The sequence below is a fragment of the Callorhinchus milii genome, unplaced genomic scaffold (assembly GCF_018977255.1).
Source record: "Callorhinchus milii isolate IMCB2004 unplaced genomic scaffold, IMCB_Cmil_1.0 Scaffold1, whole genome shotgun sequence".
Lineage (NCBI taxonomy): Eukaryota > Metazoa > Chordata > Chondrichthyes > Chimaeriformes > Callorhinchidae > Callorhinchus > Callorhinchus milii.
Window position 1 is genome coordinate 98,097,864 of NW_024704742.1, and position 26,537 is coordinate 98,124,400.

General features: G+C 42.0%; 1 protein-coding gene across 1 annotated transcript in view; it reads left to right on the top strand.

Moving 5' to 3' along the window:
- The window catches only part of trpm6 (transient receptor potential cation channel, subfamily M, member 6), a 63,174-nt gene extending 37,487 nt beyond the window's left edge, over positions 1–25,687 (top strand). Inside the window, 21 exon segments of the mRNA XM_007899373.2 lie at positions 164–292; positions 1,939–2,190; positions 3,324–3,498; positions 4,592–4,706; positions 4,801–5,000; positions 5,493–5,625; positions 6,363–7,513; positions 8,361–8,464; positions 10,883–11,015; positions 11,687–11,772; positions 13,256–13,305; positions 14,904–14,926; positions 16,080–16,130; positions 17,061–17,126; positions 18,602–18,888; positions 20,719–20,801; positions 22,328–22,533; positions 23,458–23,509; positions 24,410–24,516; positions 25,545–25,583; positions 25,586–25,687. Of these exon segments, the coding sequence (XP_007897564.2) occupies positions 164–292; positions 1,939–2,190; positions 3,324–3,498; positions 4,592–4,706; positions 4,801–5,000; positions 5,493–5,625; positions 6,363–7,513; positions 8,361–8,464; positions 10,883–11,015; positions 11,687–11,772; positions 13,256–13,305; positions 14,904–14,926; positions 16,080–16,130; positions 17,061–17,126; positions 18,602–18,888; positions 20,719–20,801; positions 22,328–22,533; positions 23,458–23,509; positions 24,410–24,516; positions 25,545–25,583; positions 25,586–25,626 (3,483 nt within the window). The 3' untranslated portion in view covers positions 25,627–25,687.
- The last annotated feature ends 850 nt before the right edge of the window (positions 25,688–26,537 follow it).

A 26,537-nucleotide genomic window follows, 5' to 3' on the forward strand; every position in this document is an offset into this window, starting at 1 on the left:
TTTAAAAAAAGAGAATTGGGTAAGGTCATGGGAGTGTGACTAAATGTTGACTTCTTCTGAGTCTTCTGTTTCTCCAACTGGAGGAAGAAAGGTCTGCTCACACCTTTTCTGGAGACAATGCCTTTTAACATTCTGATACATTTCTATTTTTAACCGTTCACAGATGGCTTACTTGGGATTCCTGATGCAATTCACCTTCATAGTGTTGGTGAAAATGGAGCCGAGACCTAGTGTCCAAGAATGGATTGTTATTACCTACGTTTTCACCACAGCAGTGGAGAAAGCCCGAGAGGTGAGCGTCTTTTCCAAGCTTCTAAGTCAAAGGTATTTTAGTCACAATATGTCTAGGATACAATAATATTCCTTGCATTTGACATAGGGCCTCTCAAGTCAGTAGAACATTACAAAACTGATTTACTGTGAAGTGCAGTGTGTATTTGTATTTGTAGGTGAACATGGCAGCAAATGTCCTACAAACAGCCAGAGTGAATGACATATTTGTTTCTCTGGGGAATTGTTGTCAGAGATACCAGGATCTTCCTTCTCTTTTTGACTTGTGCCATGGGATCAGGGTGCGAGACCAAGGGGTAAAGGGGCGAAGTTCCAAAGACTAGGATGCAGTGGCTCACTGTTCGACCACTGGGATGCTTAAACAGGTCTGAGTTAGCCAAGCAGAGGGAGTGAGTGGATGAGAGGGGTAGGAGAAATTCATAGAGATAGTGAGGTGTTGGGGCGTGAAGGGATTCATAGTTGATGATGAGGACCCTGAAGTCAATTTGTTGGATAACAGGGAGACCGTGGAGCCTAGTGGTGACAGGCATGCGGAATTTATGAACTCTGCAGCCCGTGTCCTCTCACGCACCAGGCTCCGTGACCCTACCACCCCCCGTCCTCACCTGACTACACTGGCTTCCCATCACACAAAAGATACAGTTCAAGATCCTGATCCTCACCTTCAAAGCCCTCCTTAGTCTTGCTCCTGTCTACCTCTGCGATCTCCTAACCCCCTACCATCCTGGCCGCTCTTTCCACTCAGCAGGCTGCGGCCTGCTTCACGTCCCCCGCTTTGCCCGCTCCACCGTTGGTGGGCAGGCTTTCTGCCACTCTTCCTCCAACCTCTGGAACTCCATCCTGCAGTTCCTCCACCTTGCCCATTCCTGTATCTCCTTCAAGACCCATCTCAAGACCCTCCTTTTCGACCATGCTTTCGATCATCCTGCTCCCACCTGCTCCCCACCTGATCCGACTGCCAGCTCAGGTCTGTTACTCTGACTGTCCAGCACCTTGGGATGTCTTCCCGATGTGAAAGGCGCTATACAACTGTAATTTTGTTGTTGTTGTTGTGCATGTGAAGGTGGGGCCAGCGGAATTTTGTATCAGCTGGAGCATATGGATGATGAAACTAGGAAGGCTGGTAAAGAGTGTGTTCATGAAATCAAGTTGGGAGGTAACAAAGAGTGAGAGTTTCTGGGGTGTTTGGTGTGATATAGGGGCATAGGCAGACCTCCTCTTACAAATACAGGACCTAGTGTACAATTTGAATTTCACATACAGTATTACAAAAGCACCAAAATGCTGTTTTCAGGTAGCTCCCATATCACTGCAAGTCAAAGCAATTGTTTGTTAACTAAAGAACTGTGGAAATTAAGCTTCCAAATTAAGATTGAATGTATGATAGCTTTTTAAAATTCCGAATGATCTTAATTTATAAGTTTATGGGCTTAACCCTAAAAAACTGTGAATTTTGGGCCGCTGGGTCTTACAACTTTTGTTTTTTCCTTGTAACTGTTATAAAGGGATAACATGAAATTTTTGGTCTAATGTTTGACCACATCTCCATTACAGGGAGAATATGCAAAATATTGTAGAACACGAGCTGTATTGAAACCAGCACTGTACCAAATCTTAATTTACCTTTGTTTTATCCTTTTTGCATAGGTATTCATGTCAGAGCCAGGAAAGATCAGCCTGAAGCTTAAAATTTGGTTTCAGGAGTACTGGAACTTCAACGACTCAGTAGCTATAGTCCTGTTTTTTATTGGTTTTGGTTTACGCTTAGCAGAACAGCCTCTGCAGACAACTGGAAGGATTATATACTCCCTGGATATTATATTTTGGTATGCACGACTTCTGGACTTTTTTGCTGTTAATCAGCATGCAGGGCCATACTTGACCATGATTGCGAAAATGGTGAGTAGATTCAGTGAGAAAGGAATCGGTCTCACTAAATCAGACATGACGCTCAGTAATATAAGTGTTCAGCAAATTATTTCTGAACTGTGTTTTAACTCACATGTAATGGTTATGAAATCTTTAATACTGTTATGAAAAGAGTCCTGACTGGGCTGTGCATTAACACAGTTCCCTTTTGACCTCTGAGCTCTCCTTTTGATCCAGTCCAAAGTGATGGAGTGAAAGTCTTGCCTGTCTACGTGTTTTGTGCAGAAATGAGTTTGGACAGCCTTAACCCAGTTCATTTTTTTTTACATCGGCTAAGTGTCTGACACATGCAGAAACACATCATAGGGATACATTGAGATGTCATTTGATTAATAAGTAATCTGATTCAAGTAAATGAGGATTATTTCCATAACTGAGGTCTATATAATGCCTGCATTAACTCTGCATGATCTATGTCTAGATTGGAAGTCCCACAGGGAACTTAAGGGTATTCCTTATAAAATAATTCTGTCATGTCAAGAAATACCTTAGATTCCAATTGTTGGAGTAGAGAAGAAGGAAAGGAGCTTTACTTTGAAATTGACGTTTGCTATACTTGACTTGAGAGTCTAATCTGGAAAAGTGATCCATCCATTCCCCAATATTAATCTCGCTAATTTTGATAACCACAAAAAGCNAAAAAAAATTACAAAGCAAAGAAATTAACATCTTGTGTGCCAATAAAACTGAAAGTAATACTGTGATAATACCAGCTCAGGTGCGGATCCCTGACTATCCAGCGCCTTGGGACAACCTCCTGATGTGAAAGGCGCTATACAAATGTAATTTGATGTTGTTGATAGGGAGAGCATTTTGAATATTGTTTCTAGGTAACTGGCAACTCAATGTAATCAGCTCTGGTGGGCATTTTTCAAGAATAAAAAATAAAGGAACTTTACGTACATCATATAAAATAAAGGATTGAGTATTAATTATTATAAAGTATTACAGTCACTGATGTTCCCTTGGTGGGTTTTGGTCTTGCAGTGACGGAGAACTAATCTGGATTAGGAATATGAATGTAATCTACTCCTGATCAACCATTATTCTATTTATATTCTACTTCCTAAAATAACATAAAAATATGCTTATTTCTTTTCTAGACAACAAACATGTTCTACATAGTGATTATGATGGCGATTGTTCTGCTGAGCTTTGGGGTGTCAAGACAGGCCATACTTTTTCCACATGAACAGCCCTCTTGGCATCTCGCTCGGGATGTAGTGTTCCAGCCTTACTGGATGATGTTTGGTGAAGTTTATGCAAGTGAAATTGATCGTATGTATTCAGTAATATGTGTTCCTGTAATATTCAGAAATGTATTAGTTGAACATTTATGGATGAGGATAACCTTTGGGTGCAAATGTATTAACTAATAATAATCCTTGTGTTTGATGTATACAGTAAAATGTAAATTTGTTCTTGCTGGTGGTATAGCGCCTTATCACATTGCCAAATTGTCTCAAAGTGGTTCACAAGATTTTACTGTGAAATGTAGTGGCTGTGTATTTGTAGCCAAACACATATATTTAATGTGTACATTAGGATGAATAATAATAATCAATAAAGTGGTTGAGGGGATCAGGTAGAAAGGCACAGGGTTGATGGACCCCTTTATGATAATTCTTTTGATAGGTGAAAACTTGTCATACCGACTGTGCAAATAGCTTGTCTCAGGTGTCAGCTTGTCTCAGTTGAGCGCACCTGAGTCAAAAAGTTGTGGGTTCAAGTCCCCTTTTGGGACTTTGAACTCACAGTCTAGGCTGACACTCCAATTAGGTGCTGAGAGTGTGCTGCATTGTTGGATGTGCCGTCTTTCAAATGTGATGCTAAACTGAGATCCAGTTTGCCTCCTAAGGTGGATGTTAAAGATCCTGTGGTGCTATACAAAAAGGTAATGGTTTCCTGACCAACAATCCCCGAAATAAAATTGGTGCTGCATTTGCCTACAAAACACACACTTTATAGCATATACTGTGAAGCACTTTGAGAGTCCTCCTCACGTGAAAGGTGTTATACCAAATGTCGGGATTATTATATAATATTTTAACTAAGCTCTGATGCAATCTACTCCCAGAGAATTTTCCTTATGGATTGATGGGAATTCTAACAGGAAATTCTAACTTCATTAAGGAATTGCGGCATTGTAGACTCCATTGTTTTTCCTTGAACATATTCAAGACTGAGTTAGATATATTTCTTATTGCAAAAGGTATTAAGGGATATGGGGATAAGGCAGGGTTAGGTTATTAGCTGGAGTTAGATTAGAAGATCAGCCATGATTGAATGGTGGAGCAGGCTCGAAGGGCCGAATGGCCTACTCCTGCTCCTATATGTTATGTTTTAAACAGCTGTTCTGTTATAATTGCAGCTTGTAAGGACAATCCAGATTGCCCTCCTGGTTCATTTCTCAACCCATTCCTTCAGGCTGTCTACCTGTTCGTGCAATACATTATACTAGTCAACCTGCTCATCGCTTTCTTCAAGTAAGGACCACGCATTTTGTAAATGGTTGTGCTTTCAATATGTATGCAGGATGTCACTTTGGCTATTATTCTTTTATGTTCTCCTCCCTACCAGCAATGTGTATTATGAGATGAAATCCATGTCCAACGAGCTTTGGAAATACAACCGCTATCGTTATATTATGACTTACCACGAGAAGCCCTGGCTGCCTCCACCGATCATCATCTTCAATCACATTGCTATGTTCATTGGCAGAATCTGTCGCACTCGAGCGAAGAATGAGCTTGCTCAAGAGGGAGAACATGTGGGCTTAAGTGAGTACGACCAATAATGTTTCCTTTTATAAAGTAATGTCAACATCTCATAGAGTTTCACAAGTAATTACTGTCAATTGCAGTAATGGTGCATTTTTAGGCAAGCTAGGCAGCCAATTTTCAGACTGCAAAGTCCCACGAACAGCCTTGAAATGGATGTTCCATTTATCTGGATTATTGGACACTGGGAGAAACTCTGCGTTCTCTTTGAATATTCCAACGGGATCTTTAGCATCCAACTGAACAGGATTGATTGGGAAGTAAAGGAGTGCAGAGAATGTAAGATTCCTGAATCCGTGTGCTTCTCTACTGTTCATCAGTGATAATGCTCTTTACCCCAGTCAAAAAAATATTGTTACTTACCCAATAGATTGCGGAAATATGTTTACAGTCAGTGAAGCTACTTTCATGGAAGAGACAAAGACTCATTTAAGGTTGAGAATTTAAATAGTCATGGTAAATAAATGATGTTGACATTTTTCTGCCTCATAGAGTTATATCTCAGTAATGAAGAGTTGAAGAAGTTGCATGACTTTGAACAGCTGTGTGTGGAGAAATACTTTCATGAAAAGAATGAAGCCTTCCAGTCGAGTGAGAGTGAAAAAGTCAGAGTAACGACAGAAAGGTGAATCTGTATGAGTGTTCTTCTTATGTTATCTGTAAATAATTAGTAAAACCTTCTGCTTACAGGAATAGTGTGTATTCAATGTGTTGCTACAGACCCAGGCCTAGTTTATATTTTTCTTATTATGTGTTTCTTTATTTCCTCCTCCCCTCAATTTTGAACAAGAGTGGTAGTCTTTGTTAAAGGGGAAAGGTAGCTGGGACAAAGATGTCAATGGCCATGGTTTTCTTCCTCTCATTAGCTATGGCATCCCTAAATCCTCATGGTATATTTACACATGCGACATAATACAGTTGTGTTTTACACATGGTGCATAAAGTGCTCCTTTTTGGGTTTGGCTAGATAGTTTATCTGCTCCTGTGCAATTCTTTGTTCCTAAACCTACAGTAAATTGCAGCCTGATGACCGACTTGCCATCTCCCTGGAAAAAAAATGAAGATCTATTTTATTGGTATCTTTTGATCATGAGTTCTTGGTGACTTCAGTTGTTCAAGGTCTGGTCCAGTGTAAAGCAATGTTTTCACTTGGTTTGTTTGCGCACAAAATACAGTTTAAAAACCTTTATATTTTACAGTATATCCTGTCAAGCACTTTGAGATGACTCAACAATGTGATAAAGAGTTATGTCAAAGGCAAGAGTGATATTATAATAAACAGGAGGTTCCTGAAGGAATGCCATCATTGAGATGCTAAGCTCAGGTAATGCGGAACTAAAGATGTCTGATTCTTATTTCTAGAGTTCGGGAGATTGAGATACATTTGAAAGATGTGAGTGAAAAAATGTACTGCATCAAGGAATCCTTGTACTGTCTGGATAGTCAGCTTGGACACCTGCAGGATCTCTCAGCCCTGACCGTGGACACTCTGAAAATGATCTCTGTGGCGGATAGTTTAAAAGTGAATGAAGTGTTTCTGGGGAACGTCACAGAAAACGGTGACTGTCACCGGTTACCTCGCCACTGGACTCCCACTACCTCATCAAAGTCTTTGGACAACTTTTGTGTTGACATTCAAAAGACCCACAATTATCTCAGTGCCCCACCTGCGTTGATCCATGGCTTACCGAAGGGAGAGCAGTCACCAATATGCTATTCTAACACGAATGTCGCACCCAGGACTCCTGAATGGGAGAAGGGGGAAGAGGAGCAGATATCAATTGCTGATAGAGATTATTGTAAGCAGAAAACATCGGAAAGTGATACCCTCACATCAGGGGTGTCATCTGAGCCCAAGTCACCTCATAAATATAGGCAGCTTCTCCTTGACCAGTCGTCTCTTGGGAGCTCAGAGTGCTCAGAGTTCCGCTTCAGTTTGTCACTTCCCAGCACTCCGACCTTGCCCAAGTTGAACTTCATAGAAGAGATGTGGGAGAAGAGCCCCTGTAGTATGCCGGCACAGTTCAGCCCTCACAGGACAGGCCCTAATGATACCAAAGAACCTTGGGAGAAGGGAAGGGTTACAGCTCATGTGTCACCTGTGAGAAGTGCTGGGTGGAGAGGCAGCCTCCCAACCAACCCACTGGCCTCTGTTGTGAATAATACATCCCTGTCATCGGGCAGCCACAGTGAACAAAGTGAAGGGGGTTTTGTCAACTGGGCTTTCAATGAAGAGGATGAACCAGGGATCCACGGGGTCAGTTTGAAGTTTCAGAAGGAAAGGTTTCCACAACCTATATACCATGCTGACTGTAACTACATGGACCACGATCCACATATTGACGAGCCTCATGTCTATAACTCATACAGTGCTGGGAGCAGCGCTGACAACTTCGAGTCCATCTCTATGCGACGGAGAATCCCTCCTGCCCGCTGGATATATCCATTGAGAATGAACAACTATTATTGTTGGAGAAGCGGCTTCAGGCGCAAGAACAGAAGTAAAGTAAAAGGTACCGTCTTACTGGTTCTCTTTTATTCATGGCCGATTTGTAATGGGGCAAAACGCTGTAACCCCTCGAAACCACAAGTTTAAAGTTCAGGGGTTATTTTCTCACACTTTGGAAGGTGCTAGGTAATGGGCACTGGGAGTAAAGGTTCCTCCCACTTGGCTCCTGTTAACACTGCAAGCCAAAGCCCTAAAGGTAGGGTGGTCCTAACTAGACAAGCAGTGCTGAAGATGGACCAGAATCTGGAGCCCTGGCAGGTTTTCCCCTCCCTAACCCAGCATGGACCAACCCGGTATCCCCATGATCCCTGGCCAAGATCATGAAACTCAGCATAGTCTGAGATTTGAACCATTGAGCCTTGGTCCTTCAGCTTCAGCTCTATGCATTACACCATTGGGGATTTAAAATTTTAAGATGAAATAATCTTGCAGTTCCTCAAGTCAATTGTTGTGTGTTCAAGCAATCACATAGTCTGAGATGACACTCCAATGCAGTGCCTTCCTTTGGATGAAACATTAAAATGAGATCCTGCCTGCCTGTTCAGATGGGCGTTAAAGATCCCATAGCACTATTCAAAAAGAGAAGGGAGTTTCTCCTGGTGCCCTGGCCAACAATCCCCCAAATAAAATTGGGTCATTGGTCATGGCAGTTTGTGGTATATTGCTGCGTGCAGGTTGGCTGCTGAGTTCACCCACAAAATACACACAGCTACATCACTTTACATTATGTCCTGCAAAGTGCTTTGAGACGTCTCGACGACATGTTGAGGTACTATAACAAATGCAAGAATTAGTGTTATTCTAAAGTGCATGTAGTTGTGTGATCTTTAATTCATGTCTCTGCTTTTCAGTCTTTGCAAAATCTTTAGATCTTCGGCGATCAGTCAGACAAAAGAGGATACGAAACAATGAGAAGTTTAGGGTTCAAAACAAGCCTACAAAACTATTCATGCCGGTGGGTAGAAAAAGTGTGACTGATTTTACTCTGAATGTATTCCTGTAATTTTTCAATTGGATTGATTCCTGTTTTTTACCGGTGTCACAAACTCGGTCCCCTGAATGTGGATGAGTTCTACCCGACTGTCTGCTGGGGCATCTACATGGATGATATTAATGCTGTAGGATTCAGTACCTTACAGAGATGTCACAGTTACAGGTCAATTCCAAGGCTGTTGTAATTATGAAGACTGAATCAATCGTATGTTTACCACTGAATTTTAATCAAGAGTTCATAGAGATGGTAGATTTTACAGTATATCCTTGATACGAAAAGAATAACAGTTACAGATAGATGTGTTGTTACTTTGGCTCTTTGTTCTACACTGTGTATAAGAGTAGCACCTTTGTAATGCATATTATAGCACTGGGACAGCACAAAGCGATTTCCCATCCAGTTGTGTGTAAGATAAAATTGTGTATAAGTGGTAAAAAAATACAATGTTATCCCAGCCCCCCCAACTTCGCAGAGTGGTGGGAGCCAAATATTTTATTGTCTGCCCTGTTCTCTTTGATACATGTCTGAACCCCTGTGTCATTCCAGTGAGGCATTGCAAAATTATATAAAATATAATGTTATAGTACTTATAGCTTTTGATATTAATTTTTCCATCATGTGTGAGAAGTAAAGGGTATCAAGAGACAGCTGAGCATGTATTCTCCTCTGTGCCCTGTTACTTTTATGACTGTCAGTAATAGTCAACTGGGAGCGAGCACAAATCCCACATACTTGGATCACAGAGACATTCAGCTCATAGATCCTGTTCTGCAAGTTTATTCCAGTTTATTAAATCATAACAGATCCTTTAATCCCATTTCCCATCTTTTATCCTTACTGGATATTTCTGATGGATGTATCTGAATGCCAACACGTGGAGTTCTGTAGCTCAGTGGTTAGAGCACTCGCCTCACAAGCGAGAGACCTGGTTTTGATTCCCAGCAGGGCGAAACACTGGGCAAATTTCCTTACTCCACACCCCTCTGTTTACCTAGCAGTAAGTAGGAACCCAGTTGTTAATTGATTGGTGGATTGCTTTTCCGGGGGTAATAATTAATTCAAAAAATACATAAATAATTGGTCACTAAATCCACAACTGGTTGTGGGACATGGCTGTGCGCAATTGGCTGCCGTGTTTCGCCCACAAAATATACAGTCAATTCACTTTATAGTATATTTTGTGAAGCACTTTGAGACGTTCTGAAGACGTATTTATTATTTATTTTTTATTATAACAAGGGATTACTTGCAGAGATTTGTTTGCTGTGTCTGTATTTGAGCTGATCTCAGTACTGATGTATGATTGTGCCAATGCTTATTGCAGAGCAGTACCTCCAGAGGATTGTATATCTGCTGTCTTTCTCTTCGGCCACTATTTCCCCACTTCAAAACACTTAACAAACTCCATTTATCTTGTGCCTACTCTCCTAACCTTCAAAACCCTCTTAAAAACTTAGAAAATAATGATCCTCACATTTCATATATTGCCTCATCAGGCTCCGGTCTGCTCCATGTCTCCCGCCCACCCCACCCTACCATCGGTGGCCAGGCTTTCAGCCTCTCTGCCCCCATACTCTGGAACTCCATCCCACGGTCTTTTCGCCTCGCTTCCTCCCTTGCATCTTTCAAGGCCGGTCTCAAGACTCTTCTCTTCGACCGTGCCTTTGGACTCCCTCCCACCTCTCTGCCTTCCCTCACCCCTACACCACCCCTCCCCCATGCTCGGGTCCTGACATCTGACTATTCAGCGCTTTGGGACGTCCCCCCGACATGAAAGGCGCTCTATAAATGTAATTTTGTTGTTGTTGTTGCCTTATCATGTTGTCACCCTGTCTCAAAGCACTTCACAGGATTTATGGGGGAGTATATTAACTGTGTCATTGTGATAGCCAATTACACAAGCAGCACAAATAAGTGAATGACCAACTTTGTTTTGGGGATTGTTGACTAGGACACTGGGAGAAAATTTACTCTTTTTTGAATTGTGTCATGGGATCTTTATGTCCATCTGAACAGGCAGACATCTCATCTGCCTGTTCATGTAGACATGAAGACAGTTTAACATCTCATCCATAATGTAAGGCAATATTGTGAGTTCAAAGTCCCAACGTAGGGCATGAACCCACAACTTTCTGACTCAGAGACGAGAGTGCTACTAAGTCAGGCTGAAACCTTTTTGCCATTTCTTTGACCATACCTTTCGTCAACATTCTCAAGCTCCCACTCCTTTACTCCTGCTCAGTGATCCCCTCATCTTTGTCAAGTGCTTCGAGATGTTCATGCTACATGAAAAGCACCCATATAACTACAAGATATTGTTGTATTGTTATAGTTTGACCATATTCTAACCTTACTCTTTTCATTTGCATCCCTGCCCAGACAATCGGGGTAAATAGGTGCCTTCGGATCAGCTCGAACTCTCCTTGGCATGGCACCACTGAGTGTGACAAGAATATGAATGAGGAGGATGGCGCCGCAAAGTGGCTAATGAGCCCCTCTTTCAAACAGTTAGGTATGTTACCCAAGGTCTTACCACTGGTACCTTAGAGGACACAGGACGCCTCTTGTTGGCTTTGAGAAGTAAGTGGTGTATGATTTGCGATGGGAAGTGCTGAATTAAGTCTCCGTGGTCAAATGAGAAGTTGAATTGAGATGGTGCTTTGATCGCTGGCATTTTTATTTGCTCTCTGTGGCGATTGTTTCACTCTCTGTTTTGGGCATTTTGTCAGCTTCCGGGAATCACTGTCTCAATTGAACTTCTCATTTTGGAAATGACAGTTAACGTTTCCCCGCCCTTTAGTAACTCATATTTTAGGTGAGCTCTTTTGAGTTCTCTGCCGACAATGAATTGTAAAGTGGTGGAAGTAGATTTTGGAGAAGCTGACATCACTGAGCCTTGCTGGGTTTGCAAGGGAAGCTGGCTGGTCAGCAGTGGTGAAGATTTTTGGTGGTTGTTGGGGGATGCCGCTGACATCTCGAGAACTGATTCATTTGTCCAGTCAGTGACAGGAGCACAAAGTATACCACACATCAGTATACTGCAGGTTCACAGCAGTTCCTGTGTTATGTTCATGTATACTGAAGTACTCAGTAACTTGGTCAGACTGGAATAACACGGGTCAGGAAGAGGAAACGAAGGGGAACTACTCAGAGGTGCAAACAATTATTGTTGTTTTGTTTCAGCAGGTTACTCAAACCCAGGATTCTGTGACCAAGAGAGTGACTTGGTAGCAAAAGAGTCCAAAGAGATTCTGAAGACATCATATGAGGTGATGCATTGATTGCGCTTTGAAGGCCATTGGGAATTTAATGCAGATTTATGAGAACCCTAGGTTTAATACATACAGCTGCCTTACAGATTGTTTTATTCACTTTCTATTTATGTGCTGGTAATACAGATAGCAGCAGGTGGAAAGCACATTGCATGCCCATAATACATCCACCTGAACTTGAATTAGTGTTAGGCAAAGCAAGCTGTTTAGTTTATAGCACTGGGAAGCTATAAACTCTTCTCACAGTCAGAAGCATAATGCGGTAGTGCAGACTCATTGCAATTTTCTCATAGTTTGCTATAGGATAAATCCACAGCTAGTCAGGTTAATCAACTAGGCAGATTGTTCCTCCTGCAATTTTGTGCAGACAGCATTCGCCATTATGAATGGCTGTTCTGTAACTATGATCGATTTTTTTGCAGCACTCGTAAAGTGTGCAATGTGAGAACCAATTTAGATTCATTGAAGCCCAACAACCATGCACATGTAGAGAGAGCGGTGTGGGCCTTCCCTGATCAGCGTGACCCTTTATTCAGTCCTTTATTTGCTCTTCTTTCCAAATTTGCACCTGGGTAATCATAGAAAACTTATAATCCCTGCAGTTGGTATAGTCGGGAGGACATCTCAAAGCTCTTCACAAGATTTAGTAGTGCAACCAAATTATGTCCACAACCATGAAGTGAATGACCAGAAGAAGGGAGGTGTCTCAAACATCTTCACAGGATTTACTGTAAAGTGGAGTGACTGTGTACCTTTTCTACACACTTGATAAGTTAATTGACGTTGATACTGCAGTTAGTTACTTGCGGATGTCATTTCTCAACTGCGGCTGGCAGCTTTTGGGGAAATGCTGTCTGATTCAGTACGGGTCACTGGGACACAGCAGGGGAAAGCAGTTTTATTAAACTGGATGCAGTGAAAGGCGCTATATCAAATTTTAGAATTATTATAAAAAAAGTAATTGTTTAAATAAGTATTAATTGTGCCTTTAGAGGGAGAATTTTTCTTTACTCCCTGAATGGACTGAATTTTTCCCTGAGTCTGGTGTACAACTGCCATTTACTTACATGCCATTACTTCTCAAATCAACCAATAAATGGCCCATGTCTTGTCCCAGCCTCAGCAGGATAGATATCAGTTTGTGTGATCCAACATGTAGGTAGAAATTCAGCCTTGGTCTAGATTCACTCTATTCATGTAATTTTTCAGAGCATCCCACAATTTGTCAGATTCTTAAGTACAGTCTTTAATTTTGAAGGTCGTTTTCTGTGAGTTTCCTTCAAAAACGTTCAAGAAATTAACACAGAATTCAAACAATTTGCCAGATTCTGTACACTGTACATGGAAATGCTACTTTAGTTGAGTAAATCTAAATCCAAGTGGAATATCAACCCTATGGTTACTAAACTCTTCTGAGTTGTGGGGATGAAGATCTTGATGAGAAACAAAATGACTCCCTCATATTAATGTTGATTTTCAGACTGGAAGTGATCACTCCATGTGGAGAAGTAACCTGAATAGGAAATGCCTGTAAGTATGGACCTATGTATTTTCCTACCTAAGAATGTTACTATTTCCTCAGTGATTCAAGCTTGATTTACCACCCAGTGCCAGGTGACTTTAAGTGAGCACATTGCAATGTTCCTAAGATTCCTTCCCTCAGAGTCACTGTGCTGCATCTTCAGTCTACGAGCCAACTGAATTTTTACATCAATGTTAAGCTCAGTGTTAAGCATTACCTATACTGTGCTGCAGCTGGCAGCATTGCACTGTGCAAATGAACTTCAGGATTTTGCTCTCTGGCCTGTTTTACTGCTTTTGCAGCTTTTAGAAACTTCAATTCAACATTTTGCAAATACAGTATCACAAAATTAAATATTCAAAGAATATTCTCTGGACATTGCTATTAGAGCATCAAATATGTTTGTCAATACCAGAAAATAGACCCCTTTGTTGGTTCCAGTTTGATGGGCAGGAGACAACTCGAATTTAGGTGCATCATTGTCTTTACACAGTTTGTCATTTGTCACAACTAATATTAGACCAGGCCTCGTGCTGATGTGATGATTCCGACATTTCACCCTAAATAAATTGTCATCATGTTACACACGTGGCAGTTCTGTACTGCTCAATTTTATTAAATTGTAGAATAAGCAAGACTATCGCAGAGCAGATACACCATTTCCCATTCAGTAGCCAGACCAGGATTGCTGACGAGGACATGTGGGTAGTTCTTCCTGGCAAGTGGCAGTAAACAATACTACAGATGTAGCAATTTTATGCTGCATTACCCATTACAGTTATACCATGCTTCTGTACACTGGGAGTCAGTCTATAATGCGACTACACCTTGTGCTACCTTCTGATGTTAACTGGGCAGATTCTTGGCCCAGGAGTCAGTGTGGAAGTTAGACATGCTCCAGTTGCTCGGACCTGGTCTCACTTCAATCCTGGTTTCACCCAATGTCCATGAGTTCATCCTTTCCAGCAGTGAAGGAGCAACAGGCATGGGTTATTTCCCCTGACTGGCTGAAGGCTTCTCAGGTTAATTATAGAATTATAGAATTTGGAAGGGAATCATTCGGCCCATTGTGCCTGTGCCAGCTTTTGAAAGAATTGTCCATTTAGTCCTAATCTCTGCCCTTTTCATTATATCCTTTTATATTGTCTCTTTTTCAATCATCCCAGCCCGACCTTAACTTGACTGAGATGACCACAGATGGGCCTGCTGCACATCTTCCCTTATCCCAGTACCACAGCCCCTCAGTGGCCCAGACTCAGTCACTACATCCTTAACCTCTGTGTACCTCCGCCTTTCCCCCAACTTATAAATCTACCTGTTTGACTGTGTTGGACGTCCTCTCGATGTGAAAAGGTCTACACAAATGTAATTTTGTTGTTGTTGTTTGTCATATCCCAATCTCCCTTGCTCAGCATCTGATTGTTGTTGTTGATTTAAACCTGCATGTGTATAACTTAATGTAACAGTGGGTGGTGCTGTTATCCACAAGACTATTGAGAACCCCCACCCGTCGACATTGAGTACTTGCTCAGTTATGTGGTTATCAGTCATTACTTTCAGCATTCGGTGTCTCATTGTTTGACTTGATTCCTCTTTTCCTCCACAGATCAAATTCATGTATTGTAGATGGTAAGTACCAGGATTTAATCTTTTTTTTAATTTTCCATCATCTATAGATCAATCGTGTGAAATAAATTTCAATTATATTTTTTACAGGAGAAAGGATCGAACCGTCCTTTCATACTTGTTCCTTTCATTCACTCCTCATACATCCTAGTACTGTACAATATTTTGCCAAGCAAATATTTAATGCTGAACATTTTTTGAAGGAGTTAATATAACAATAATAATAATTCTTGCATTACATATAGCGCCTTATCACATTGTCGAGACATCTCAAAGTGCTTCACAAGATATATTGTAAAGTGGATTGACTGTATATTTTGTGGGCGAAACGTCCCACAAACAGCCGTGGATTGGGTAACCAGTTTTTATTTGGGGAGTTTGTTGGCCAGGACACCGGGAGAAACTCCCTTCTCTTTCCAAACAGTACCAGTATCACTGCGCCAAGCTGACACACTAATCAAAGCATCAGTATATTCACTATTCCATGGGGAAAGTAATTTGATCTGTAGCCCCTCTTGAGGTTCTTTAACCTTAAATCTAAAGTTTTGCTACAGTTACAGTTCTGCTCTTATGGTCTAAATCAATTATCTGCTTATGTTAACATCATCTAAGCCTCTTATTGTTATTGTCAGTGAACCTTGGCATGGACAACTGTTGTTGTAGTCCCTACCAATCTGCCCGCTCCCTCCATTCGGCGGGCTCCGGTCTGCTCCATGTCTCCCGCCCGACCCGCCCTACTATCAGTGGCCGGGCTTTCAGCCTCTCTGCCCCCACACTCTGGAACTCCATCCCACGGTTTCTTCGCCTCGCTTCCTCCCTTGCCTCCTTCAAGGCCGGTCTCAAGACCCTTCTCTTCGATTGTGCCTTTGGACTCCCTCCCACCTCTCTGCCTTCCCTTCCCCCTACACCACCCCTCCCCCATGCTCGGGTCCCGACACCTGACTGTTCAGCGCTTTGGGACGTCCTCCCGACATGAAAGGCGCTCTATAAATGTAATTTTGTTGTTTTTTGTTGTTGTTGTTGGATCAAATGGCACATTTCAGTTTTGTACAGTCTCTGCAATTCTATGTAATAAATTGAACCAAATAAAATGTAAGAATGACTTACAAAATATGGTTAATTTATTTTATAATTAGGATCATTGTGTTTGTTTCAGGGTTCCCTGACGCATTCAAAACTTCCCAAGATCTCAATCATCATTACTCAGGTAAGTGAAGCCTGGGCACAAAGCGTATGAGTTGATTGCAGCAGATGATCTGCTGAGCTCCCCAAGTGAGGCAGTTTGTACACTGAAGATGAAGTGAGGCAACGGTATATCAAGCCACATGGTGGGATGTATTTGCATCCCATGGTGTGTTAATTATCACATTGGTGATGGATGAGATCAACAAAACAATAACTGAAGATCTCCCCCTACCTCCATCACAGAGGGTGGACCTGAACACAGCCAGAGTTAGATTGTCCATTCACAAAACCATCACATCACAAGCAGCACATTGCCAACAAAGCTAAGAGGAGTGGTGATATTCTGCTCAAAATGCTTTACCTGTCTGGTCTCTCTAAAGCTAATGGCTGCAGAGCATCTCACTGTAAAACAACAACTTCTGCTGTGTGCAAATGAGCTGCTGCATTTCACCTACAAACTACTTAGTCTACTTTACATGACATTATATCTTATGAAGCACTTTGAGGTGTGCTTCTGATGTGAAAGGTGCTATATCAGATGCAAGGAATAACGTAACTTTTATTTATATAGCTCCTTTCATGTGGATAACATCTTAGAGCGCTTCACAGAAGTGATCCTTCTGTAGGGAAGGGATTGGATACGAAGGGAGACCCAACACTTGCACTTCTCTGGATGATTCTGCATGCAGGTCAATGATTAGGTCATCTCCTCTCTCACACCAGTGAAGGGGAGGATATCCGAAATCTAAGTGAAGAGATTAATGCAGTAATAATATAGTAATAATCCTTGCATTTGATACAGCACCTTTCACGTCGGGAGGATATCTCAAAGTACTTCACATGATATTCAGTAAAGCGTAGTGTGTTTTTTGGCCCAAAAATCAAATGGTAAATTCTGTTGTGAGGTATTTTAGCACTGTTTTAAATCTCATTAGATATTTCATATTCACAGCTGTTGAAAGAAACAATTTAATGCGTCTCGCTCAGAGCATACCGTTCACTCCTCTTCACTTATTTGGTAAGTTACAGCATTTTGTTTCTTCCAGGCTGGAGCCGGGAATTTACAATTAGAGCTTAAGCCTGTTTGACGTGAGATCAGGGAACAATTCATTACACAGAAGGTTGTGAAAATGTGCAATGCACTGTCTCAGAAGGGTATGGAAATAGAATTATTTGGGATGTTTAAAACACAGTGCAGTACAGTGCAGTCCTATCCTATTCTAATTCATTTCTTTGTAGTGTAAATTCAGTTATAACGGGATCACAATACAGACCACATTCATTGTGCACGTGTACAGCCAGCCTACTCACTTCCTTCATGCCACTGGCTCCCATGCTAAAATGTACATAATTCCGGGTCATTAGCTTGTCACCAATATCCCTTCTAGTAAGTTGAAGTGAATTTATGGTAAAAAGGAGAAGTGTCTCCAAGCCTTGGCTCTTGTCAACCTGGACCTAATACTCTTTTGGAATTAGGTAAGCGGTGTGCACCCACCAGGAAGAGAGTGCACATTCCATTCCAGACACAGGGAAATTTCCGAGTGTTGGTGAAATACATATGTGGTACCCTCAGTCTGGTTTGGATACTCTTAAGCACAGTGATGGGTTTTATGTGTTAGACACCCATGTGACCTAAAATATTTTCCTGCATGTTGCCCACATTACTCAATGTTCAGTGAAAGGAACTAAAAAGACATTTCCATGTGGAATAATAATAATAATAATCCTTGCATTTGATATAGCGCTTTTCACGTCGGGAGGACGTCCCAAAGCGCTTCACAGAACACACTGTAAAGTGAATTGACTGTATATTTGTGGGCGAACGCGGCAGCCAATTGCGCACAGCAATGTCTCACAAACAGTCGTAGATTGAAAATGACCAATTTTTATTATTGTTTTTGGTTTTGGAGGGATTATTATTAGGCGTGTGGAGTAAGGAAACTTGCCCAAGGTTTCGCCCTGCCTGGAATTGAACTCGGGTCTCTCGCTTGCAAAGCGAATGCTCTAACCACTGAGCTACAGGACTCCACATGTTGAGTGGCTGAGCAGTCATTAACCAGGCCTGTCCTTAGCTGCAGCTATTACACACTGGGACTGGTCTGCTATAGTTGCAAAAGACTTTTGTCAATTGTGACTTCTGAAACCCATTTGAGTAAACATTCTGGAGGGTGAAATGCAATCTCTCCCCATCAGTGTTATTTTGCCATCATTAATAACCCAGCGACCTTATTCCTCATGGTCTTAAACCACTGTCTTAACACTTAAAGCCTGAGCAGAATGTTGACAAATTCTTACATCCAGTTTTTAACTGAAAGGTGATTTTCTGCAGTTTTTTTGAGGATACTTTTGGAAAAGATGTTATCTGAATTAAGGGTGAATTTAGAAATTTTCCAAGATATTGTGTAATTTAAAACTTAAGACTGTGTTCTTAAGAACATGAGAGATTTGAGGACTTGGGTGAGGATCCCCTGATGTTTATTATCCTGCATGCAGCTGGTGAGGAGATAACCGTCTACAGACTGGAGGAAAGTTCTGCCACGAACCTTGACAAGAGCTTGTCCTCCTGGTCACAGAATGGGCTGACTGCCATGATCCAAGTCCTTTCCAGGGAGGAGATGAGTGGTGTCCTTCGCAGGGCCATGAAGATAGAGTGCACGTGGTCTGAAGACGGTATGCTGAAGCCTGGCCAGTTTTACATCATAAAGTCGTTCCTTCCGGAGGTGGTCAAGACCTGGCAGAAGATGTTCAATAACAGCACCGTACTCCATCTCTGCCTGAGGGTAAGTCGCTCAGGAAACTGGGGGCGGTGGTTGGCAGGCAGGACATTTTACTGAGTCTTTACTCTGTGAGACCATTCTGTCTTCAAATTGAAGGTCACCTAGAATTGTGAAAAATTCTTTAATTCAGCTTTTTAATGATTGGAAACCCGGTGTCTTAAATTCCACACATGCGTGGACTGAAAATTAGTAAATCCCAAAGTATGTCAGTAGAACAAAAGCTGGTGGTACTCCACCAATTTAAGAAAAATCATGTTTTAAAGTACTTGTTTCAAAAGAACTGCACACGGCTGGGCTATCAAAGTCTAGCTGGGATAAGGCTGATAGCATAAATGACTCTAGAGTCTAAAACAAAGTGTTTGACACATGCGGAAATTCATCACCATGCTTAAGAGTATCGAAACCAAACTGAGAGTTCCATATATATTTGCCACTGATGCATGGAGATTTCCCTGTGCCTGGAATTGAAAGTACACTCTCTCTCCTTGGAGGGGCACACACTGCTTACCTGATTCCAGAGAGTTTCAGGCACAGGTTCACGCTTGTGTTTGGGAGGCACTGCTGGAGTTTAACCAGTTAAAAACGTGTAACTTGCCTACAGCTGCTATTTGGGTCTTGAACATCTCTGGGTTCTCCTTCAGACTGATTGAACCAGGGAGCAATCTAGGCCTTCGGTTCGACCCCCCAACTGTACTTCCTCCCTCATATCCGGTCCCTGACCAGGACCACCTTTTTCCACCTCCGCCACATTGCCCGCCTCTGACCATACCTCACCTCAAATGCAGCCGAAACCCTTGTGCATGTGTTTGTCACCTCCAGCCTGGATTACTCAAACCTACTCCTCGACGGTCTCCCCAGCTCCATCATTCGTGGAGTCCTGTAGCTCAGTGGTTAGAGCACTCGCTTTGCAAGCGAGAGACCTGAGTTCAATTCCAGGCAGGGCGAAACCTTGGGCAAGTTTCCTTACTCCACACACCTAATAATAATCCCTCCAAAACCAAAAACAATAATAAATTGGTCATTTTCAATCTACGACTGTTTGTGGGACATTGCTGTGCGCAATTGGCTGCCGCGTTCGCCCACAAATATACAATCAATTCACTTTACAGTATATTCTGTGAAGCGCTTTGGGACGTCCTCCCGACGTGAAAAGCGCTATATCAAATGCAAGGATTATTATTATTATTATTCAAAAGATCCAACTCATTCAGAACTCTGCCGCCCACATACTGACCCGGACCAAACTCTGTACCCATATCTCACCAGTTCTGGCCAGGCTCCACTGGCTCCCCATCACCGAACGGAACAATTTCAAGATCCTCATACTGGTGTTCAAATCCCTTCACTCCCTGGCACCTCCCTACCTCTCCGACCTTCTCACTCCCCAGTATACTACCCGGCTCCTCCGCTTGACTGACACCAGCCTCCTGCTCGTCCCTCGCATCCTCCACCCTAACATCGGAGGTCGTGCTTTCAGCCACTACGCCCCTAAACTCTGGAACATTCTCCCTCAATCCCTCCAGTTAGCCCCCACTCTCCCCTCTTTCAGGTCCCGCCTGAAACCTTTTCTCTTCAACCATGCTTACGGCCACCTCCCCCCGGCTTGGAGTCAGGCTCCGCCACTGTTAAGCATTCTGGGATGCTACCCAATGTGGATGGCGCTATATAAGTGCAAGTTGTTGTTGGAATCCCTATTAGTTAATCCAGGTACCAGATTCTCAACCGTAACAATTCAAAAGACAAAAGCTGCACAGAATGTCTGTAAAGCTGATTTTGATCTTTGTCTCTTTTTCCTGGAGATATTTATCAGTCTTGCTATCTTCTTCCCTTTAGGAAATTCAGCAGCAAAGGGCTGCCCAGAAGCTCATTTACACTTTTAATCGGCTGAAGCCCCACTCTGTGGCTCACACTCCAAGGTAAGGCATTGCTGCAGACTTGATCTTTGTGTAGAACCATCATATGTTGTGATTAATGCAATGAGTGAGCTTAAGGAAATGTCTTGTCAATAATAAATCGATTTTTCATGGTAGATGTTAACTCAGTAACAAAGGGGCTCAGGACTGATACTGAAAGAGTTATATTAATAACATTAGTAATAATTGATAATAAATAATAATCCTTTGAACAAAAGCAGAAGTCGCTGGGAACACTCATCAGATCAGGCAGAGAGAAAGGAAAGTGAGTCAACGTTTTGGGTCCACGACCTTTCATCTGAACTGGGGTATGTTGGAAGGGAGAGGCTTTTAAGGACTAACAGAGAGGAGGGAGGCAGGGCAAGGAAGACGAAGAAGAAAATGAAGTAGAGGACAGGGGATGATGGTTTAAAGAGGTGTTATTGATGCAAAACAAAGGGGGGATTGCAACAAAGCAGGGGAATAGAGGCGTTAATAATGCAAAACAAAGGTTGGGGGGCATGAAATTTGCAACAAAATAGTCAGACCAGAGAGAGAGAGAAAAGGTGTGTCTGGGAACCAGATGATGTGTTAATGATCACAGAAGAGGGGGAAGGGGAAGGTGAGCTGTTATGGTCTGAAATTGTTGATATCAATATCAAGGCCAGAGGGATGTAAGGTCCCTAGCAGATATATGAGGTGCTGTTCCTCGAGCTTGCACTGTGGCTCATTGGAACAATCCTTGGGTTTAATATCAAAAATATCAAAAGATCTCAAAGTACTTCACAGGTAGTTTGTAGGTAAGTAATTTCTACACAAGATCCCACAAACATCCTTGAAGTGAGTAATGTGTTTACCTAGAGGATTAGTGGGCTAGACTCAAAAGATTGAATAGCGTTCTTCCTTGTTGTAGTTTCTATAATGTGAAATTAGAATGAATTTGGTTAGCCCTAGTTTATAGATTTATCATCTCAAACGTGCACGAGTGGATAATAATAATCCCTGCATTTGATATAGCACCTTTCACATCAGGAGGATGTCTCAGTGCTGTGTATTTTGTAGGTGAATGTAAGTGAATCACACAGTTAATGGGGACTAATTCTGGGGAGTCTCACCCATCTCAACACTCTCTGCTATCACAGTCATGAACGATGGTAATATGTAGCATGTCGATAGAAATAGAAACATCTTTTACATCTTGGCTCCTGGTGTTAAGGCTTCCTTCTGTTGTGCTGTTTCAGGGATTTGTTGTGGAATGGCCTGAAATATGCTGTTACACCTCAATCTGTGGTTTGAAGATTGAAGCACAGAAACTAATCACTTCATATAAGCAGCATAAAATGCTGATCGATATAGGAAATAGGGTGTGTTTTTTAGCTGAATAATAATATTCCTTGCATTAGGTACAGCTCCTTCCACTTCACACATGGAGGACGGCTCAAAATGCTGTGAAGTGGTGTGACTATATTTGCAGGAGAAAGTAGCAAATAATTTGCGTGCAGCAATGTCTCACAAACAGCCATGAAATATACAGTCCTTCCTTTTCCGAGGTTTCTCGAAGTGTTCCTGGTGTATTGCCATTCAGTCTCTCAGTGGCTGACGATGGAGAAGTACCTGGGCGGTGAATTCAGAAAGTACAACAGCAGCAACGGGGATGAAATAATCCCAAGCAGCCGGCTGGAGGAGACCCTGCTGGCTTTCTCCCACTGGACGTATGAGTACACAAGAGGGGAATTGCTCATCCTGGACTTGCAAGGTTGGTATCAGCATCCTCCGCAAGTGACCACCTGTGATTTGCCACCTTTTGCTCTTTGTGTGATGCTCACAGAGTGCACTATCTTGCTGTTTTACATCCTCTTGGTACCTCAGCACTCCACAGTAAGGCAGGAATGTTGGTTTAGTTGTGCCAAATGTGTTGTGTTGATGAGTGGAAGATAGACTGCAGTATTTATTATTTATTAACCATTCCCATTTGTGCTAATTCAGTCAGACCTTCTTAAAACACGGTGCCACTACACTCCGAAACTCAGGAACTCTCTCCCACAGTCTCCTTCCTTCCCCATTTTCAGATCATGCCTTAAGACTTTCCTCCACAACCGTGCCTATGGTCACCTCCCCCGGGCTCGGTATCAGACTTCGCCACTGTTAAGCGCTCTGAGACACTACCCAATGCGAAACTTGCTATATAAATGCTGCTGTTGTTGGCGGCGGTGTAGTTCAAGATCCATTTATAACGTGTGTATGGTGGAACCCATGGGGTACTGAAGGTGCGGTCTGATCTATAGGACTGTCACAAGTTTTCCAATAATATGGTTTATCTCTATCAAATGATCTCAGTAGCTCCAAGAAGACTAGCACTATATGGGTGTGCATTAAGACAGGGTTTACTGTAATTCTGGTCACTGGAAGAAGTTTTCATTTGTGACTCATATTTCTTATTAGAGAATCGTGTTTGAATAATGCTACAAATGGACTATGCTGTCTGCCACTTTCCTGCATCCTTTATCCTCTGTAAAAATGACTTGAAACAGAGGTTTCAATGCAATTGGATGTGGGAATTTTCCTTTGTAATTTATCAGAATTATGGTTAAAAATGTCTAATTTCCCACCTTCTATGTTATGCTTTTTCAACTATGAATATGAAACAAATATGCTGTATTGTTTTGTTTCCCTGTCTTAGGTGTTGGAGAAACTCTCACAGATCCATCGGTGATCAAAGGGGAAGAGAAAACGTGAGTGGTCCCAAGACTTTGGTTTTGGCACTGGTGTGAGTGAGCCTGACAATCTGCTCTCAGCTCAAGTGTGAATAAAGAGCACAGATTGAACTCTGATGCCGTATTTACATGAACACAAACATGTCCAGTCTAGTAGTGGGTCATTCAGCCCATAGTGTCTATGCTGTGCCATTGTGCTACAGTTCACATATTCTAGACTGACATGTCAATGTGGTTTTGGGGGTGCACTGCATTGATATGTCAGGAGGACATTACAAAGCACATCACAGGATTTACTGAAAAATATATTGACAGCATATTTTCTAGGCGAAATTGGCAGCCAATGTTTATGCACAGCACTAGCCTGCAAACAACCTTGAAGGGAATGACCAATTTTATCTCAGTGGGTTTATTGGTCAGGACACTGGAAGAGGCTCCTTTCCCTTATTGAATGGTTCTATGGGATCCTTAGCATGATCAGGCAGAAGGGACCTCGGTTTACCGTCTTATCCGAATAAAGGCACTTCCAGTGATGCAGCACTCCACTGTATTGGAGTGTCAGCCTAACTGTGAGCATTCAAAGACCTGCTGTGGTTCTTGAACCAACAATCTTCTTACTCTGAGGTGAAAGTGCTACCCACTGAGCCAGGCTGAGAAATCAACTGAGCATGTGTGTTGTTTGCATGTTGCTTGTGTCTGGGACCTCCTCCTATCTCCAGAGAAGGTCAGTGTAGGCAATGCACTAGCCACATTCCTGGCCTATGGGGGTGTATTGGCAGGTCAGCCTATCAGTGATAATTGCCACATGACACCTCACAGTGTTTGCCCATATCTTTCTGGGGGGTTTTCCTCGTCCATGAATTGGGTTTTTAAATTGTAACTTTATTTCCCCTTTGTTTTAATTTACATGACATTTAGCTCCAGGGGAATGGTTTTCGGACCGGCTAATCTTGGAGAGGATGCGATGAGAAACTTCACCATAAAACATCATTGTAACTCCTGCTGCCGAAAGCTCAAACTACCAGGTGAGCCCAAAATCAGCACTTTCATTTAAACTGGGTATTGGAATAGGCCATCAGCATATATTCTTGCTTAAGCTGTAATTGTTTATTTTCGTTTATGCCAGTCAGTCTGCAGTATAAACTGGTGTTTCGCATATTCCCTATTAAAAGTCCAGGTAGCCCAGATAGCCACATCCAAATGATATGGAAACTAAATTATTTGGAAAATGCATTGGTGAAATAATTTGGGGATTGGGGTGACATGTTTTGTCTTCCATGTGGTGCTCTATGTGCTCCTTGTTTCCACTCAGCAGCTAAATGTCAGCATTCTGTGTTTATACATTCCCCTTCGGTTCAGCTCTTCTGAAAGTGCTGAACATATGAGACATACTGGGGAACAGTTTCATCTGCAACAGTTATACTTCTGTACCTCACTAAAGTGGTCAAGTTCACGTGTGAAGCTTGCCAATAAGAGTCAGCAGGGTACTCGACTGGGGGAGAAGGAGGTACATCCCAGCTGAGCTTGCTTACTTAGTATCCATTCATGCCAGTCAGGTTGAATCCTTGGTTTCCTTCTCCAACCCAGCCCAATGGAACCGAGACAAGTGTACAGCAGCCTTACTGATGCTGTGGTCCAAGATTAGCTAATTCAGTGCAGGCTAAGCATCAAATATAGGAACTTCCTGGTCAGTCCAGCTCATTTGACACTGGGCAGTGAGCTTAACAACTGGTCCATCAAGGAATCCAAATGGTATTGTTTGATTCCAATTTGTGTCTCTGATCCTGTGCCCATCTATGTGCTGATTACTGTTGAGTTGACAGCGGCCAAACAAGATGCCTGACAATAGCCAAAGGAGACTCCTTGCACCAGTCAGATAGGTTAATAACACAATCCAAGCAGTCTTTCAGAGGATCAACCTAACATATACCTGAACACTTGTTGGTTATACTTTTTTACAATTCCTTTTTGCGAATATCGAATGTTAGATCTCATTGTGTTATCCTGTTGGGTATGTTCTACTCTGCCTCTAATCTGTGTTATTTGGTTGTAGATTTGAGAAGAAATGATTATAACCCAGGAAAACTGAACGCTACATCGAAGATAATTCCTCAGAAGCCAACACCAGATTGTGATTTTACTTCTTCTGCCTTTATTCACGAGGAGAAGTGAAAGCACCTGGTATAGTCTCTTGTTTGGAACAGATGCCTAACAGGAAACTTATAAATCACATGGAAAAAAATGGCTCTTGTTTCACTATTGCAGAGAGACTCAATGTTTAAAAATAACTATTCAGTATTTATCAAGATGCCCATAACTGGTGCTTTTAAAGTTAGGATTTATTTAGTTTCAAACTGCATCCTTTCACGAGCAGCTACTGCCACACACAGGAAGGACAGTTATCTGGACCTCAATGGTGACCGCATTCTTTCTCTGTATTCAGTGACCAGTGGAAATAACTTCTCATTGTTTACATATTACAAAAATCCCTCATCATTTTAAAAGTCTCTTATTAGATCTCCACTCAACATTCTCAACAGCCCAAGTATCTCAAATTTTTCTTCATAAGTTAAACCTCTCATTTCTGGAAATATCCTAGTTAATTTTTTCTGCAGCTGGAAAGTTGAAGAATGAAACTAGATTATCAAACTTAAACCCCAGGCTAATAGTTCTATTAGCTGTTAACGTTTTTAATAAAGTCAGATTATAGAATTGTAAGGCAGAGAAGGCCATTTGGCCAGTCAAGCCTATGTCCAATTTCACTCACAAAATACACAAAGTCGCACCACTACAATAAATCCTGTGAAGCTTTGAGGGTTCTCGATGATGCACTATATCAAACGTAAGAATCATTATTATTATTTTGCCCCATTCTCTTGCCTTTTCTCTACCTTTTTAGATCTTTTCCAAATATCTTGGTCAGTATTTTAAAAGTGCGTGTTCCTGTTTGAACTCTTCAAGCTTAATGCCACCTTAGTGTTCATGAATAGTTCACCCCTAATTCTGAATACTTTCGAATGTCACTGACCTTTCATGAGATTGCAGA